General features: G+C 43.7%; 1 protein-coding gene across 5 annotated transcripts; it reads right to left on the reverse strand.

Moving 5' to 3' along the window:
* Positions 1 to 600: 600 nt before the first annotated feature.
* FAM170B (family with sequence similarity 170 member B) lies at positions 601 to 18662 on the reverse strand. Of its 5 annotated transcripts, none has more exons than XM_029060910.2 (4): positions 18353 to 18662; positions 15605 to 16637; positions 3728 to 3827; positions 601 to 896 (listed from the first exon to the last, which is right to left on the reverse strand). In XM_029060910.2, the coding sequence occupies exons 1-2, from the start codon at positions 18429 to 18431 to the stop codon at positions 15895 to 15897; spliced, it is 822 nt and encodes a 273-aa protein (XP_028916743.1). In that variant the 5' UTR covers positions 18432 to 18662; the 3' UTR covers positions 601 to 896; positions 3728 to 3827; positions 15605 to 15894. The 5 variants fall into 5 exon arrangements, with proteins under 5 accessions (XP_028916743.1, XP_028916745.1, XP_007668891.2 ...); XM_029060911.2 differs by lacking the exon at positions 601 to 896 and adding an exon at positions 1889 to 1940 and having other exon boundaries at positions 3728 to 3823; XM_016228067.3 differs by lacking the exon at positions 601 to 896 and adding an exon at positions 1889 to 1940.
* Positions 18663 to 18912: the final 250 nt, after the last annotated feature.

Below are 18912 nucleotides of genomic sequence, written 5' to 3' on the forward strand. Positions count from 1 at the left end.
CAGGATGGCAAGGTTGCAATTCATTGAAAAGTGCCTGCTATAATTCTGTGTTTGAAACCCTGTCTTAGTAATTCTATCAATTACAATTGTATAAATTATGGTGGGGATGAAGATGGAATCTCCCATTGGAAGTAGCAGATAAACCTCAGTCCAGTTACAAAACAAGGCTGCTTGAGAGAATTCATTATAATAATGATAAGTGCATCATTTGTTAAGTGCACATTATGTGCCAAGCACAGATTTAGGCACGGTGGTAAATTTAATCAGATCAAACACGGTTCGGTCTGAGGGGGAGGGAGTACAGGTATGGAATCTCCATTTGACTGATGAGAAAACTGAGGCATAGAGAAGTATCTTACCCATGGTCCCAGCTCTGCTACCTTTCTGCTCTGTGACCTTGGGCAAGTCACTTCACTTCTCTGTGCCTCTGTTACCACATCTGTAAAATGGGGATTGGGAATATGAGCTCCACAGGGACCGTGTTCAACATGACTTGCTTGTATCGACCTCAGAACTTAGTACAGTGCCTGGCACATAGTAAGCTCTTAACAAATACCATTATCATTACTATTATTAAGTGATGGATCCAGGATTAGACAGTGAGGGAGTCTTTAAATTTGTATTTGGTTTAAAGGGAGAATGAAAGATGCACGAAAACGACAGTGAAAATGCAAGCAACTTTCTTCTTTGAGCCTCAGATCCAGGTGGTTATTTCACTTTGGATCCATCTTTTATGCAGTCCCATCACTATGGAAATAGATGCTGCCGTGTCTGATTCCCCTTAGGCAGAGAGATCCCATCTCCTCATGTTCCACAGGGACAGATGAATCACTCCCATTCATGAACACTGGATCTCTGGTATATTCCTCTAGGTTCTATTTAATGTTCTCCTGGATCTGGTAGGACAAAAAATAATTATGATTCAGTAAATGCTTCCTTCTTTTCGCATTTCATAATCCCTCTTCCACTCTCCCTTTGTGTGTAGGGGGGTCTCTGTGTACTTGGCACACAGCAAATACTCAATATATACAATTGATTGATCGATCGAGGGTGTAGATAGGCTTGAAAAGACAGAAACTGGCAACTGAATGAGGTCTGGGATCCCCTAGTCTGTAAGCTTCCTGTGGACAGAGATAGTGTCTATCAACTTGAGAAGTAGTGTGGCCCATTGGATAGAGCACAGGCCTGGGAGTCAGAAGGACCTGGATTCTAATCCCGGCTCTGCCACTCGCCTGCTGTGTTACTGAAGATGTCACTTCATTTCTTTGGGTCTCAGTTCCCTCATCTGTAAAATGGGGATTAAGACTGTGAGCCCCACGTGGGACAACCTGTTCACCTTGTATCACCCCCCCCCTCAGAGCTTAGAACAGTGCTTTGAACATAGTAAGCGCTTAACAAATACCATCATTATTATTATTATTAAGTAGCTTCACTTTTCTGGGCCTCAGTTCCCTCATCTGTAAAATGGGGCTTAAGACCGTGAGTCCTTGTGGTAGAGGGACTGTGTCCGACCCGACTTGCTTTTATCTATCCCACGCTTAGTACAGTGCCTCACACATGTCATGCTGAGTCGTAGTTAGCGTTTAACAAACGCTATAATTATCATTGTGAACTATATTATAGAGCACTTTTCTAAATTCTTAGTCAAGTGATCTGTGTCCAGGGAGCGCTCAATAAACCCTACTGCTAGATCAGATTTCACAGGTGTACGATTAAATGATGGTCCTGCAACCCTAAAGCTAAGCTCATCCGGCCACCATACAAGGTCATGTGGCAGAAGAGATAGAAGGGGGTCAGCTGTTGTTTCTCTTGGAAACTAATATGTTGTTTAGATGTGCAAAGACCTGAAAGTAGATGAAAAAAAACAACAAAGCAAGACATTTCTTGCCTTCTAAGATGTCAGGGCGAGGTATCCTTGAGGGACTCTTGAAGGCCAACCTCTGAAAGATAAGAAGGAGAATAAGGAAATTATGTTTTTTGTTAAGCTGGCCAGTTCTGCCTGCTTTAGTAAATGGAGGTCATTGACTGGACTTCAACTAAGTTGAATTTTTTTATGGTATTGTTAAGTGCTTACTATGTGCCAGGCACTATATTAAATGCTGGGGTAGATACAGGCTAATCAGGTTGGACAGAGTCCATGTCCCTCATGGTGCTCACAGTCCTAATCCCCAATTTATGGATGAAGTAACTGAGGCACAGAGTCGTTAAGTGATTTTCTCAAAGTCACACAGCAGAGAAATGGAGGAGTTTAAGTTAGAATCCAGGTCCTCTCTGACTGGTAATTTTTTGAGGAAGATTTTAGCAATTTTAAGAGGGTTTTGAAAGTGGGGAAGTCTGAGGTCGGTTGGTTCACACTGTGGGGCCAAGCCAGCACGAACAAGAGGTGGATGAGGTGAGGATCATTTACAGAAGTAGGTGGACCTGGGAGGAAGAATGTGTGTAGAGTTGGCCAGTCACTTTGGCTCTCTGGTGCTTAGCTGAAACTCTTCTGACTCATCTCTCTTGTTTCCTCATTTATAAATGGGGGTCATAATCCCTCCCTGTACTGACCTCTCAGGGGGAGGTAGGAGATAAACAATGTGAAAATGTTTGGGAAAATGAAAGTTATGAATATATAGCTTGAATGTGTGTACATTTGGGAACAAATAGAGACAATCCCTACCCAACAATGGGCTCACAGGGGGAAAGACAACAAAACCAAAAAAAAAAAAAAAAACAAGTCAACAGACATCTCTCTCACTGTGTGCAGATATGTGCATATATATGTATGCATATATATATATACATTCCTACTCTGTGTATATGTACACCATAATTTGTGTATATATAGATACATAGATATATGATGAATATTAATTTATGCTCACTTGCATATATTTATTTAACCGTATATACTTCCTGCTATCAACAGTCGTAGTTTTTTTTTTCTTCTGCTTTCATTATTTATAAATAAGTGGCATCTGCCTATCACCCTCAGACTATATTTTTTTGGTGGTAATAATGATATTAATGATGGTATTCATTAAGCACTTACTATGTGTCAAGTACTGCTCTAAGTTTTTGGGTAGATACACTCCCTGTCCCGTATGGGGCTCACAGTCTTAATCCCCATTTTACGGATGAGGCAGTTGAGGCACCGAGAAGTGAAGTGACTTGTCTAAGGTCACACGGCAGACAAGTGACACAGCCATGATTAGTACTCAGGTCCTTCTGACTCATAGGCCCAGACTCTACCAATAGGGCATGCCGCTTCCCTGCCAACAGTGTCTTTTTTTCTTTATTCTCTCAAGTGCTCATGGCTACCATTTTTATTATCATCCTTATTATTATCATTGGCATTCTTATGATTATCATCACTATCATCATCATCATCATCACGGTTATTATTCCTTATACTACTCCTCCTTCCCGGTCCTGGATCGTCTCCACTGATAATGGTGTAGTGGCTAGAGCTCGGGCCTGGGAGTCAGAAGGTCATGGGTACTAATTCCTGCTTCACTATTTGTGTGCTGTGTGACATTGAGCAACTCATTTCACTTCTCTGGGCATCAGTTTTCTCATCTGCAAAATGGGGATTGAGATTGTGAGCCCTATGTTGGGGACAGGGGGCTGTGTCCCAACCCAATTTGCTTATATCCATCCCAGCACTTAGTACAGAGCCTGGGACATAATAAGCATTTAACAAATGCCATCATTATTATAACTCTAAACCCTCTGGGCTCCTCACCTCCCTCCTGTCCTTCGGAGATCTGCAGGACACCGAATGCCACTGGGGAGTCATGCACATTCTCCTCTTTGACTTGGCAGCCTTCAGAAGTCATTTCTACCTTTAAAAATAAAAATAGATTTGGGGGCATCATTACAGCCTTTCTTTCTGAAAGATTGCAGACCCTTGAGGCCCCAAATCTTCAATTTAAGAGTCAGGGATGTAGTCCTTCAGGAATCCCGGGATCTTCCACCGCTGTTCTGTTTACACGTACAGGTACAGGTATAAAGTGAAATGATCTCGAATCTGTCACCCGCACCATTTCTGTAGGCCTCTCACTAGTCTGCTTTATCCCAGCCTCTGACTTGAGCGTCTACCCCCTAAACACTTAGATAGTCATCTCATCCCCAGTAGCTACCGTATCCCAACTTCCTCTGTATTTACATAGCCTTATTCTCGGTTGCTTCCCCTATCTTTCATTTATTTTGATGTCCATCTCCCCTGCTAGATTGTAAGCTTCTCAAGAATAGGGATCACATCTACTTTGTTGTACTTTCAAAACGCTTAGTATATTGGCCTGCATACAATAAGTGCTCAATAAATATCACTGATTGATTGGTTGGTCTAATATAGCTCCTGAACTGCAAATATGATATTGCCATACTTTATCTCTCTACTTGGAATATCCAAGCTCCATTATTTTCCTTCTGAATACTGTTAGATATGCAGAACAAGTTGCAAGGGGAACTTGCAAGAGGAAGTCAAATATTAATAACTACATTATTATAGTATGGACTATGTAATAATAACATAAACGATACGACCCCCTACACCACACCCCTCTGGTGTGTAAAGAAAAAGACCTTTAGCGATCAATCTGTGTGCTGCGGCAATACCAAAATTGATTTTTTTTTTGCTTTTCTTCAGAGCTACACGGACAGATTCCCCTCTCTCTCCTTTCTGCCCCAGTGTACACTCCTGGTGTTTAACACACACACACACACACACACACACACACACACACACACACAGATCACTTCCAATTTTTTTTTAATAAAGATTCCCATGTTTTTGCCATATTTAATGGTGAACTTCACATACTCCAGGAATCCTCTATGCATTACTCTCCCAAGAGCTTAGCACAGTTCTTTACACACAATAAGCACTCAGTAAATATGATTGAACGAATGAAGAGCTATGTTTTCTAGCACAGTATCCTAATGCGACCTCTTAGTTAGAATTGAAGGCAGTGAAAGAGTCCAGCCTATGGAGATGCAGACAGAGGCTTGCACTTGTGTAAATTAATTTACTCATTTATTCAATCATATTTATTGAGCACTTACTTTCATTCATTCATTCAACCATATTTACTGAGTGCTTACTATGTGCAGAGCACTGTACTAAGCACTTGGAAAGTACAATTTGGCAACAGATAGAGACAATCCCTACCCAACCACGGGTTCACAGTCTAGAAGGGGGGGACAGACAACAAAACAGAATCCCCTGTGAAGTTCTGAAGTCTGAACAATCTGCCATGGAGCAGAGCCTAGTTTTCCCGTTTAAAAATTTCCTATTGGACACCCCCATCCTCTTTATTTTTCTCTGTTTTTTTCTATCAGTGGCATTTGTTAAGTGCCTACTATGTCCAGACACTATACTAAGCATTGGGGGAGACACAAGCTAATTAGGTTGGACACAGTCCATGTCCCACATAGGGCTCACAGTCTTAATTCTCATTTTACAGGTTACTGAGGTCCGGAGAAGTGAAGTGATTTTCCCAGGGTCACCCAGCATACAGGTGGTAGAGCTGGGATTGGAACCAGGTCCTCTGACTCCCTGGCCTGTGCTCTATCCACTAGGCCACACTGCTTGCCTACTTTGTGAAGAACACTCTAGAAAACACTACCCCTGCCCTCAAGAAACAATATTTTCTCCTCCTCCACCTCTCCCATTCCCTTATTCTCCCCTCCTCTGGATGGTTTTGTGATTCAGGCTTAATTCTCTGCTTCCTCACTAGTGCAAGTGCTAAGAAACCAAGTGGATGGACACTGAACTGCTAGGTAATTCTGAACCACTATCACTTGTAGTCATTTCGGGCATCATGAAATAGGTCACCTGGACGTTCAGGTGAGAACCAAATCATGCCAAAGAGGAATTTGCTGTCTCTCTCCAGATCCAATTTCCTCTCTGGCCTGATGTAATCCTTCCTGACAAATAAAACTATAGAACAGAGTTTAGGCTGGAATTGGGGTTTGAGGGTAAGGTTGTTTGTTGCTGTATAAAGTTCTAGGGCTAAAATAAAGCTGAGGATTATAATTATTATTATATTCTTCTTCTTCTTATTACTATTATTGCCATGGTCATCTCTTCTCCAAAAATGTAAATTTACCCTCATTTCCCCTGCTTTCCACTCCCCTCTGCTTTTCCTCAAAGATGGAGATTCTCTGGCATGAAGAAATAATATTCTCAATGGGAGTCAGGGTAAAATTGCCATGGTTATCTCCTCTCCAAAAATGTAAATTTCCCCTCATTTCCCCTGCTTTCCACTCCCCTCTGCTTTTCCTCAAGCATGGAGATTCTCTGGCATGAAGAAATAATATTCTCAATGGGGGTCAGGGTAAAATTACCATGGTCATCTTCTATCCAAAAATGTAAATTTCCCCTCATTTCCCCTACTTTCCACTCCCCTCTGCTTTTCTTCAAGCATGGAGATTCTCTGGCATGAAAAAATAATATTCTTGATGGGGGTCAGGGTAAAATTGCTCCCACTCTCTGATGAGAAGCAGTATGGCCTAGGGGAGAAAGTTCACTGACCTGAGAAGCAAAGGACCTGGATTCTAATCCCGACTCATCTATTTGTCAGCTGTATGACCTTGGGTAAGTCACTTAGCCTCTCTATGCCTCAGTTTCCTTATCTTTAAAATGGGGATTTAAAACTACTCCCTCCTAGTTAGATTGTGAGCCCCATATGGACAGATTCTATGTCCAAAATGATTATCTTAAATCTACCCCAGAGCTTAGTACAGTGCTTGACACAAAGCAAGAATTCCACAAATGCCATAATTATTATTTTCATTCTTTGAGAAGTCAGGCCCCAGTACCCAACACCAGAGATCAACCTCTTCTCTCTCTCACTCCATACTTCATCACTCTCAGTAGTCAATTAGTAGTCTGAGGACCCGGGTTCTAATCCTGTATCCGCCTCCTGTCTGCTGGGTGACCTAGGGCAAGTCACTTAATTTTCATGTGCCTCAGTTTTGCTCATCTGTAAAATGGGGATTAAGACTGTGAGCTCTATGTACAACCTGATTATCTTGTATCTACCCCTGCACTTACAATAGTGCCTGGCACATAGTAAGCACTTACCTACCACAATTATTATTATTATTAATTACTTTGGAAATTTGTTCTGCACAAAGCACTCGATAAATATGATTAGTGATGATAATGATGAGGATGTAAATGTAAGGGAAGCAGCATGGTTCAGTGGAAAGAGCACAGGCTTTTATTGCCCTGTGTCTACCCCAGCGCTTAGAACAGTGCTCGGCACATAGTAAGCGCTTAACAAATACCAACATTATTATTATTATTATTATTGGAGTCAGAGGTCATGGGTTAGAATCCCGGCTCGGCCACTTGTCGGCTGTGTGACTTTGGGCAAGTCACTTAACATCTCGGTGCCTCAGTTACCTCATCTGTAAAATGGGGATTAAGACTGTGAGCCCCACGTGGGACAATCTGATTCCCCTGCATCTACCCCAGCGCTTAGAACAGTGCTCGGCACATAGTAAGCGCTTAACAAATACCAACATTATTATGTTCAAGGTCCGCTAGTTACCTAGATTTCTGACAGCATTCAGTCGTATTTATTGACACTTAGTATGTGCAGAGCACTGTACTAAGTGCTTAGAATGTACAATTCGGCAACAGGTAGAGACAATCCCTGCCCAACAATGGGCTCACAGTCTAAACGGGGGAGACAGGCAACAAAACAGAACAAAACAAGTAGTCTGGCAGTGCTCTGCTGTTTGTGTACAGTAGTGAAGGAAGTGTAATGTGGAAGTGATCCCGACATGATTATAGCTCAGAGACAAGCATCCGAGTATAGGGTATAACCTGGTACGGGATCCACCAAGTGACTGTGGAATAAATGGGGAGGAGGTGGAGGTGAATGGAGAGCGCAGTAGTGAAGAAGGAGGGAGGCTCAGTGAGAGTAGCAGCTGAAGAGAGGCACCTAGAGAAAGTTGGGGAAAAGAAGCAGGAACAATGTTGTCTAGTGGAAAGAGCTCGGGCCTGGGAGGCAGAGGACCCGCGTTCTAATCCAGGCTCTGCCAATTGCTTGCTGTGTGATCTTGGGCAAGTCACAACTTTTCCATGCCTCATTTCCCTCTTTTGTAAAATGGAGATTGAGACTGTGAGCCCCATGGCAGTCAGTCAATTGTATTTACTGAGGGCTTACTGTGTGCAGAGGACTGGGACAGGAACTGTCTGGTCCGATTATCTTGTATCTACCCCAGTGCTTAGTACAGTGCTTGGCACAGAATAAAAGCTTAACAGATACCACAGTCTCTGTGCCTCAGTTCTTCTGTTCTCTCTTCTAATTAAACTGTGATCTCTGTGAAAGACAGGGACTGTGTCCAATATAATTAATTTGAATCTACTCCATCACTTAAAACAATTGTTTGACACACAGTAAGCTTTTAACAGATACCAATAAAACAAACAAAACAATTCCGGTGAGAGATTTTTTTTTTTAAATTTATATTTGCTGAGTCCTTAATATGTGTCAAGCACTGTTCTAAGCACTAGGGCGGATACAAGTCGATTGGACGGGACACAGTGTCCCGGTCACACATGGGGCTCACCAATCCAAGTAGGAGGGAGGATGAGTATTTAATACCCATTTTACAGATGAGGAAAATGCAAGTTTAGTTACTTGCCCAAGGTCACAAAGCAGGCAATTGGCAGAGTCAGGATTAGAACCCAGGTCCTCTGACTCCCAAGCCCACGATCTTTCCACTGGACCATGCTCACTTTCCTGGTCATTCTCTGGGTATTCTGCTTTTACTTCTTAGTGTTTCCCCAGTTTGTCTCTGGGTGCAGGTAGGTATAGCCAGTCCTTTGCTTCCATCCCCTCATTCTCACTGTTCCCCAGTTTGGGAATTCCCTCTCTCGCACATCAGACCAACCACAGCTGTTCCACTATTCAAAGTCCTCCTAAAAATCCCACCTCCTTCAAGCTAGTCTTCTCTGGTTACACTCCCAGCCCTCTTAGCCATAAAATTCCATCAGCCAATTCTAGTGCATATGAATGTATTTATTACCGTCATCAGCTCTTACGTTTCTATATGAACTCAATTGTTTGCTTTGACCATTCTAGTTTCCGATATTTTTTTTTTGTCTCCCTTTCAGTGTGTTAGCTCCCCGTGCTCAGGAAAAGTATAACTTTTTAATTCTGTACTTACCAAGTGCTTAATACACTGCAGTAAGAGGGCAATCAATCAGTGAATCAATCAATGGTATTAATGTAATAATAAATAGCTCTGCTACTTTGCTGCTCTGATAGATTTACCATTTGCAACTCCTGTTGTTTTGAAATGAATATCTTAGTCTAGATCAATAGATAATATTTATTGAATGGTTAGTGTGTGCAGAGCACTGTATCCAGCACTTGGGAGAGTACGATATCGTGGCTCAGTGGAAAGAGCCAGGGCTTGGGAGTCAGAGATCATGGGTTTGAATCCTAGCTCTGCCACTTGTCAGCTGGGTAACTGTGGGCAAGTCACTTAACTTCTCTGTGCCTCAGTTACCTTATCTGTAAAATGGGGATTAAGATTGTGAGCCTCACGTGGGACAATCTGATGACCCTGTATCTACCCCAGCACTTATAACAGTGCTCTGCACATAGTAAGCGCTTAAATACCAACATTATTATTATTATGATGATGATATTAAAGAGTTTGGTAGACATTTCCTGCCCCAAGGAGCTTACAGTCTAGATGGGGAGAAAGACGTTAAAATAAATTATACATAGATCCACAAATGCTGAGGGGCTGAAGGTGGGGTGAATAAAGGATATGAATCTCTTTTTCTTCCTGAAGCCTCTGCTCAAGGAGGACAAACCCACTCCTGATTCCTGAACTCTAGGCTAGTCTGCTTCAGTTGCCTGCCAGTAGACCACATTCTTCATGGCTTTGACTCTGCCCTCCTTGCTTGCCTCTCCCTCCCATCGGTTGACCATTTGGGCAGTTACTTGGGTAACCTTTGCCTGCACTTCACCGTGTACTACAGACCTGACTGCCTACTTTCCCATAGCATTCCTTGCACCAGCGAGAATATGACTAACAGGAGTAAGCGGGAGAATGGCACTCTGTATTATTATCATTTCCCCTGGGCAGATTCTGATCCTGAACCTTTGGGACTCATCAATTTTGGGATCCAGTTGACTCCCTTCTTCTACTCTCTGCTTTTTCTCTCTTTTCCTCATCTCTACAACTTTCTGTTGCCTCTTTATAATCAATCAATAGTAGCTATCAAGGATCTCCTGGGTGGTCAGCACTGAACTAAGCACTTGGGATGGATTAATTTTCTTCTTCCTGGAATCTTCTCAGGCTTCCTTCCATGCATTTTTTCCCACTATTCCAAATCATTTTTTTATATTGTCTATCTCCCCTTCTTGGCAAGGAATGTGTCTAGCAACTCTCTTATATTGCATTTCCCAAGCACTTAGTACAGTGTTCTGCAATAAATGCTCAATAATACCACTGAGTGATTGATTGATTCCACAGAGAAACCCTATTTGAATTGGAATATTTCAGTTCAGAAAAGCCTGAAGCTTTCCCACTTTTTTTCCTCAGAAATAAACCAAAGGAAACATGATTCTCCCTCCCACTGTATCCGACAGGAAGACTACCCACTCAAGGCCTTATCCTGAGCATTCTCAGGAGAACTCCAACATTTTGGGAGGCTCAAACAGGGTCATTGCATCTGGGACCGGGCTTATTCCCTCCCTCAAACCTTCTGGTGTTTTTTCACTGAAATGCAGTATTTCTGCAAAGTTTGCATTTTATTCTGGGATTGTCTCATTCATTCAGTCATTCAGTCATGTTTATTAAGTGCTTACTCCGTGCACAGCACTGTACTAAGCGCTTGGGAAAGTACAATGCAAGAGTAAAGAGCAACCATCCCTACCCATAACAAGCTCATTATCTAGAGGCCGGGGAGACAGACATCGGTACAAATAAATAAAATGACAGATATATACACAAGTCCTGTGGGTCTGGAAGAGGGGGGAAGAGGAAAGGGAGCAAGTCAGTGTGACAGAGCATGGGCTTTGGAGTCAGAGGTCATGGGTTCGAATCCCTGCTCCACCACTTGTCAGCTATGTGACTGTGGGCAAGTCACTTCTCTATGCCTCAGTTACCTCATCTGTAAAATGGGGATTAAGTCTGTGAGCCCCACGTGGGACAACCTGATTCCCTTGTGTCTACCCCAGCACTTAGAACAGTGCTCTGCACATAGTAAGTGCTTAACAAATACCAACATAGAAAGGAGTGGGAGATGAGGAAATGTGGGGCTTAGTCTGGGAGGGCCTCTTGGAGGAGATGTGCCTGTAATAAGGTTTAGAAGGCAGAGAGAGTAATCGCCTGGAGAATTGGAGGACGAAGGGCGTTCCAGGCCAGAGGCAGGACGTGGGCCAAGGGTTCTGTTGGCTACTTTTCCTTTCCCAGCAACTCTTTTAGAAACTGTTGACCTCATCTTTTCTCATAGCAGTACTACTAACGAAGATAACTATAATTAACCATTTAATTCCCCTCACTAAACCTCCAAATGAGAGCCTGTCACTCTTTGTCATCTTCCAATAGTGATTTCCTTAGTATTCCATTTCTTCATTGTGTACACATTTGTGTAGGTGGGGGTGTTTAATAGTAATGGCATTTTTCAAGCACCTACTATGTGAAAGCGCTGTGGGAGTCGTTGCATGGGTGGTAATTCGACAAGGTCTCTGTCTCCCGAGGGATCATGATCAAAGAATAAATTGTGGGGAAGGGTGGGTAAAAGACAAAATAATAATAATAATAATTATGGTACTTGTTAAACACTTACTATATGCCAAGCATTGTACTAAGCACTGGGGTGGATCCCAGCAAATCAGGTTGGACACAGTCTTTGTCCCGCATAGGGCTCACAGTCTTAATCCCCATTTTCCAGATGAGGTAACTGAAGCCCAGAGAAGTGAAGAGACTTGCTCAAGGCCACCCGGCAGACAAGTGGCGGAGCCGGGGTTAGAAACATGACCCTCTGACTCCCAGGTCTGGGCTCAATGATAAGAATAATAATAATAATAATGTTGGTATTTGTAAAGTGCTTACTATGTGCTGAGCACTGTTCTAAGCGCCGGGGTAGATACAGGGTAATTAGGTTGTCCCACGTGAGGCTCACAGTCGTAATCCCCATTTTACAGATGAGATAACTGAGGCACCGAGAAGTTAAGTGACTTGCCCAAAGTCACACAGCTGATAGGTGGCGGAGCCAGGAATAGAACTCATGACCTCTGACTCCTAAGCCCATGCTCTTTCCGTACTACGCCATGCTGGAAAAGTGAAACAATAAAACCAAAACAACACACACAAAAAAAGCAATGATGAATATATAAAGTACAAGTGAATTCTGTGGCTAGAGGAATAGAGTTTCAGGCACCTTATGACTCAGAGTTCAACAGTCACAACCACAACTACGATGGGTTGGGTAAGGGCTCAGTGAAGATTTGTGTTCTGAAGAACTGAAATTTCCCAATATTTCAAGTTATGAAGCCAACCCAACCCCTGGAGTAGGGTGGAAGGGAGGAAGGGGGCACTCTAAGGATTCTTTCTAGGTATTGGCGGGCCACAGTGTGTTTGTCTGTCTACACTTTGAGTTTGAAGCTGACAATACTGACAGCAAAAATTATTTGGTATGTGTGGGGTGTGTGGTTGATGAGAACAGTGGATATGCACTATGGGCTAGGGAAAAAAAGATGCCATCTGGGGGTCAAAGGACCTGCGTTTTAATCTCAGCTCTGCTGTGTAACCTTGGACGAGTCACTTAACTTCTCTAAGCCTCAGTTTCCTTAACTCTAAAATGGGAATTCAATACCTGTTCTTCCTCTACTTAGACTGTGAGCCCCCTGAGGAACCGGAACTGAATCTGACCTGCTTATCTCGTATCCACCCAAACACTTAGAGCTGTTGTTGACACATAGTAAGTGCTTAACAAATATATATATTGATGATGATGATAATAATAGACTCTACATTCTGTGCATATATTGTCCCTTTCTTCAAGACACCAAAAAGAAGGTAAGAATCAGTGATCAGTCAACACAGAGAGCCAGTTCATTTCTAACAGAATTATTTCCTGTACATTTACCTCGAGTGTATTTTGATTATTCTGTTTGTAAATTAATAAATCAATGGTATTTGCTGAGCTCTTGTTGTGTGCAGAGCACTAAACTAAGCATTTGGAAGAGAACAGTAAAGATAGTAGTTTTGGTCCCTGCCATTAAGGAGATTATAATTTGGCTGGGGAGATGGGCACTAGAATACTTTATAAATGGGGGAAGCAACAGCATTTAAAGATATGTACATAAGTGATGTGGCAGGAGAGGGTATGTCCATCCTGATGGAGTATGCCCATCTTGACGGACCATTGGTCTAACCCATTATTGGCATTTCTTATGCTCCTATTTTCATTTACCAAGGGCTTACCATGTGCCAAACACTGTTAGAAATGCTGGGATAAGTAGAGGCAAAGAGATCAGGGCACCGTCTCTGATCCAAAATGGGCTCTTAATCATAGTGGGCTAGGAAGGACACCTATACACATTAAGTATGTCATATAAGCCACAAAGAAAACAAGTTAAAATGTCGATGTGAAATATGCAATTAATCAGTCCTTGGAAGGAGTACTCTTTGGGCAGCTCGCCAATTTAAACAAATAGTTCTTGGTTCGAAATTCCCAGAGCCTCCCAGGCATTCCACATGTTGGGAAAGCGACTTGTGTGGTGTCAGGTGGGATTGGGGAGAGGGCTCCAGCCCTTGGGGGAGCATCTCACAGACTCCAGAGTCCCCGATGGCATGGAGACAGGTTCCGTTCATCCAGGGTTATAGGGACCCCACCCCTAACTTGTTTATATACAGATGTCTGCTATGTGACCGTGGTCAAGTTTTTTAACTTCTCTGCGTTTCGGTTACCTTATCTGTAAAATGGGATTAAGACTGTGAGGCTTGTGTGAGGCAGGGACTGTGTCCAACCCTGTTATCTCGTGTCTACCCTGATTAGTACAGTGCCTGGCACATAATAAGCACTTAAATACTATTAAGGAAAAATAATATGAGGAAACTGAGTCATAGAGAATTTAAGTGGCTTTTCTGGGGTCTTACAGCAAGAATGTGGCAGAATGAGGAGGAGAATCCAGGTCCTATGCTAATATAATTATGGAAAGATTTATTTTGCCCCTTCCACTGCAGTAGATAGTAGTATACTGGCTGTGCTTTAACAGATCATCATAGAGCTTGCATCAGTGGGGAAATCAATTAATTGGTGGCATTTTTAATAGCATTTGTCAAGTGCTTACTTTGCGTTAAACCCTGTTTTAAGCACTGGGGTAAGTACAAGTTCATTAAGTTGTTCACAGTCCCTGTCCCACATGGGGTTCACAGTCTAAGTAGGAGGGAGAAGAGGTATTTGATCACTTTACATTTGAGGAAACTGAGGCATAGAGAAGTGACTTGCTCAAGGTCACACAGCAAGCACTTGGCAGAGCTTAAATTAAAGGATTTACTGCAGGATTAAAACTCAGGTCTCTGAGTGCCTCTTTCCACTAGACAACACTGCTTCTCATGACCTTGAGCAGTTGGTCTGTTCAGAGCTCTCTACTAAGCACTTGGGAGAGTACAGTACATTTGAGTAGCTAAGGCCGCCAAAACCTCCCAGTCTAGAGGACTAAGAGAAACTAAATAAGAACGTATAGTGACAAATTGTTTCATCCCCCAAATTCATCCATAAACTCTGCTCTAATCTTTCAATCATTCTCTGCTGGGTTAGCGTTGGGTCCACATCTTAGCCCTAAAGAATCTACTGCTGAAATGTAATAATAATAATTATTATTATGGTACTTGTTAACTGCTTATATTGTGCCAAGCAAGGTTCTGAGCCCTGGGGTCAATCATGTTGGACACAATCCCTGTCCCATGTAGGGCTCATAGTCTCAATCCCCATTTTACAGGTGAGGTAACTGAGACCCAGAGAAGTTAAGAGACTTGATGATGGTTACAGAGCAGACAAATAGTAGAGCTGGGATTAGAACCCATGACCTTCTGACTCCCAGGCCCGTGCTCCATCCAACACTCCATGAAATGTACTCCTGCTGCCGGAGCCACATGGTGTTCTGGAAGAGCCGGTTCTTTTATTCACTTCTCTCTTCACTGCATCCCACCTCCGTTCTTCAGGAACTGCCTATATCCCTCACGTTGGGGTGACTTTTTGAAGAAACACATTGATCATCATTCTGTTCATTATCATTAATGCCAAGATCATCACCCAACTCCACCTCCCCCCGCTCTCTCTTTCTCTCTCTCTTGCTGTCTGTTATTCATGTGGGTCACCCTGAATTGGTTTAATGTGCTTGATCTTGGAACTCATAAAGTCTAAAACTGAATAGCACCTTAAATTAACAGAACATTTTTATTTTCCCCAAGTGTTTTCCCATCGATCATCTCAAGTTATCTTCACATCACCTCCGTATGAGGTGGGAAAATGGCAGGCATTATTCATCATCCTCATTTGCAGATGAAGAACCTGAGGTACAGAGAAGTTGAGTGAACAGTTACGATTCTCTTATACTAAGGTTGAACTCACCTCTTTCCAGCAACAGTGACTCTCCTCTTTCCTCTCTGCTTATATGTAAGATGTGTTGATCTTTCTCAGCTTTTTTCTCCTCCGTGGTTTTGTGCTGGGGCTAGTTCAACCCCTGCTGAAGAGAGACTCAGAGTTCACCTTTAATTCGCTCCAGGAGGCGGGCATAGTGCTTTGGTTTACTCTTCGGATTTTGTGGGGTCGACGTGGCAGGTTCTTGAATGGGCAGCGAGGGGGTTGGCAGCGGTGCCCAGGAGGTTTGTCTAGTCCCCCTGGGTGTGCGAACTCCCGGCTCACTGCTTGTCTCTGTGGGAGTGGGACACTGTGGGACCTTTGGCCTGTTGGTTCCCCTGGGATCCACCCTCAGCTTCATTGATGGCGTGTTCCTCTTGGGCCATCCTCCTGTTGATCATCTCTTGGTAAAAAACATGGCAGCTGAAACCCTCCTGGACCCCCTGCTTGGCGTGCTGCAGGAGGGCTTCTAAGGAAGGAAAGACTCTGCAACAGGCCATGCAACGGAACCCGTAGTCTGTCGTCGAGAGCCAGTCTGGGGTCTCTCGGACCTCCTCGGCTGTCTCCTGCGGAGCTGAGGTTCCCGCTTCGTCATGGTCCTGGGAGAGATTTTCCATCCAGAGGTCCTGGTCGTTCAGCCGGGAGCTGGTAGAGATGCTGTCCGTCACCGGCGAGTCTTGTTCTTGCCTCTGCTCGGCAAAGAACTCCGCTTCGCAGACCCTGGGCTTCTTGCACACGGGCTCAAAACCGGCCTCCGTCTCCCACTCAATGGCCACACCTTGCACGGTCTTTACGCGGGTGTACAGTACACTTTGGACCTGCCCTGAATTCTCCTCTTGAGCTTTGGTACGCAAGGAGGAACAGGAATAGTAATGGGTGGAAGAGTGATACTCTATCTGAGACAAAGTACCGCTCGTATTCTCTTGGCCTGGCTCTACTTGTTCCAGAGGAGCAGAAGCCGTCTTCTGGACATCTTTTCCTGAGACTCCAGGTGGAGATGGAGTAGCTTCTGTCCTCTCTGGCTCTGAGAAACAGAATGTAAATCCCCATGAGATTCCTCCTGCACACACTTCCCACTGTCTTGGGTCAGGTTTCGTAGAAAATCGTATATACTGATTTTTGTATGTTCGTATATTTGTATAATCGGATATTTTCCATGCACAATACTCGGCCCAAAGTGCTTGGGAAAGCGTAATACGACAAAGTGGGTAGATAGGATGCCCTCTCACAAGGGTCTTTCAGTCTACATGGTGTAGTGGATACAGCATGGGCCTTGGAGTCGGAAGGTCATGGGTTCTAATCCTGACTCCGCCACTTGTCTGCTGTAAGACCCTGGGCAAATCACTTTACTTCTCTGTGCCTCAGTTATCTCATCTGTAAAATAATAATGTTATTAACAATTACGATCCCAGTCAAGCACTTACTATGTGCGCTGTTCTAAGCTTTGGGGTAGATTCAAGTTAGGTTGGACATAGTCCCAGTCCTACATGGGGCTACCAGTATTAATCCCCATTTTGCAGATGAGATAACTGAGGTCCAGAAATGTGAAGTGACTTGCCCAAGGTCACACAGCAGACATGTGGTGAAGTCTGGATTAGAATGCCTTTCTGGCTCCCAGACCACTAAATCACACTGGGATTGAGACTGTGAGCCCTAAATGGGAGAGGGATTGTGACCAAACCGATTGGCTTGTATCCACCTCAGCACTTAATACAGTGCCTGGCACAAGGTAATCACTTAACAAATGCCACAATTATTATTATTGTTATTACTAGCTCTCAAGTATTCCAAAACATCCTACAGTTTGGGAGAGGAATGGATAATGGTATTTGGTAATTTTTTTTGGTTAAGCCTAGAGACGTTGAGGCAGCGTGGCTTAGCGGAAAGAGCACGGGCTTGGGAGTCAGAGGTTGTGGGTTCTAATCTCAGCTGTGCCACTTATAAGCTATGTGACTTTGGGCAAGTCGCTTCACTTCTCTGTGCCTCAGTTACCTCATCTGTAAAATGGAGATTAAGACTGCTAGCCCCGCGTGGGACAACCTGATTACCTCGTATCTACCCCAGTACTTAGAACAGTGCTTGGCACATAATAACCACTTAACAAATACCATCACCATTATTATTATTATCCATTGCCCTATTCTTCATTCATTTGTTCAATCATAATTATTGAATGCTTACTATGTGCAGAGAACAGTACTAAGCACTTGGGAGAGTACAGTATAGCAATAAACAGACATGTTCCTTGCCCACAGCAAGCTTACAATCTAAAGGGAGAGATAGACATTAGTATAAATAAATAAATGACAGATATATTCAGAAGTGCTATGGGGCTGCACGGGGGGTTGAATAGAGGGATCAAGTCAGGGTGAAGCAGAAGGGAATGGGAGAAGAGGAATAATAATGATAATAATAATAATAATAGTGTTGGTATTTGTTAAGCTCTTACTAAGTGCAGAGCACTGTTCTAAGCGCTGGGGGACTTGTCAGCTGTGTGACTGTGGGCAAGTCACTTAACTTCTCTGTGCCTCAGTTACCTCATCTGTAAAATGGGGATTAACTGTGAGCCTCACGTGGGACAACCCGATTACCCTGTATCTCCCCAGCGCTTAGAACAGTGTTCTGCACATAGTAAGCGCTTAACAAATACCAACATTATTATCATTTATTTAGGTAAGACCCCCATCTTCTTCGCAAAGGGTCTGCCCACATGGTTCTTCTACAAGGTCCAGAGCTCACCTACAGGTTCTTGGGCAGTTGGCCCGGGGACCTCCGCATCCGGGGTCTGCTTTGTGGAATGGCCACCGGCAGGCTTCATTAGGCCAGGCCAGGGCTCTTCCTGGAGGAGGAAAGGTGGGAAAGGGAGCCTCTCAGGAGTCCGTTCCCCGTAGTCCAGCAGCCGGGAAGCTCCTGGCAGCTCTAGAGGTTGGGGAGCATTGATTAAGCTCTAACTCTGTCGAAATGATTTTCAAAAATTTCCAGAAAAATCTCCAAAAGGCCCGGCTGGACCTACAACTCCCAGGACTCAGAAGCGGTTGTTGGGGTCCGAACGGTCAACAGGAGCTAGCAGAGTTCTGTGACGTCACGGTGACGTCAGACGGTTCTGACAGCTCCAAGATTTTAAATCCAAACTCTCCAAGACTGGATCCTTCAGGTTTCAGAGGAGAGGTGACCGAGGGTCTCTCCGTAGTGGAAAAGCACACCAGCCTGAGAGTCAAAAGGACCTCAGTTCTAATCCTGACTCTCTCCTCCACTTATCTGCTAGGTGACTATGGGGTAGTCATTTCTCTTCTCTGTGT

This window comes from Ornithorhynchus anatinus, chromosome 3 (genome assembly GCF_004115215.2).
Source record: "Ornithorhynchus anatinus isolate Pmale09 chromosome 3, mOrnAna1.pri.v4, whole genome shotgun sequence".
NCBI classification, from domain to species: domain Eukaryota; kingdom Metazoa; phylum Chordata; class Mammalia; order Monotremata; family Ornithorhynchidae; genus Ornithorhynchus; species Ornithorhynchus anatinus.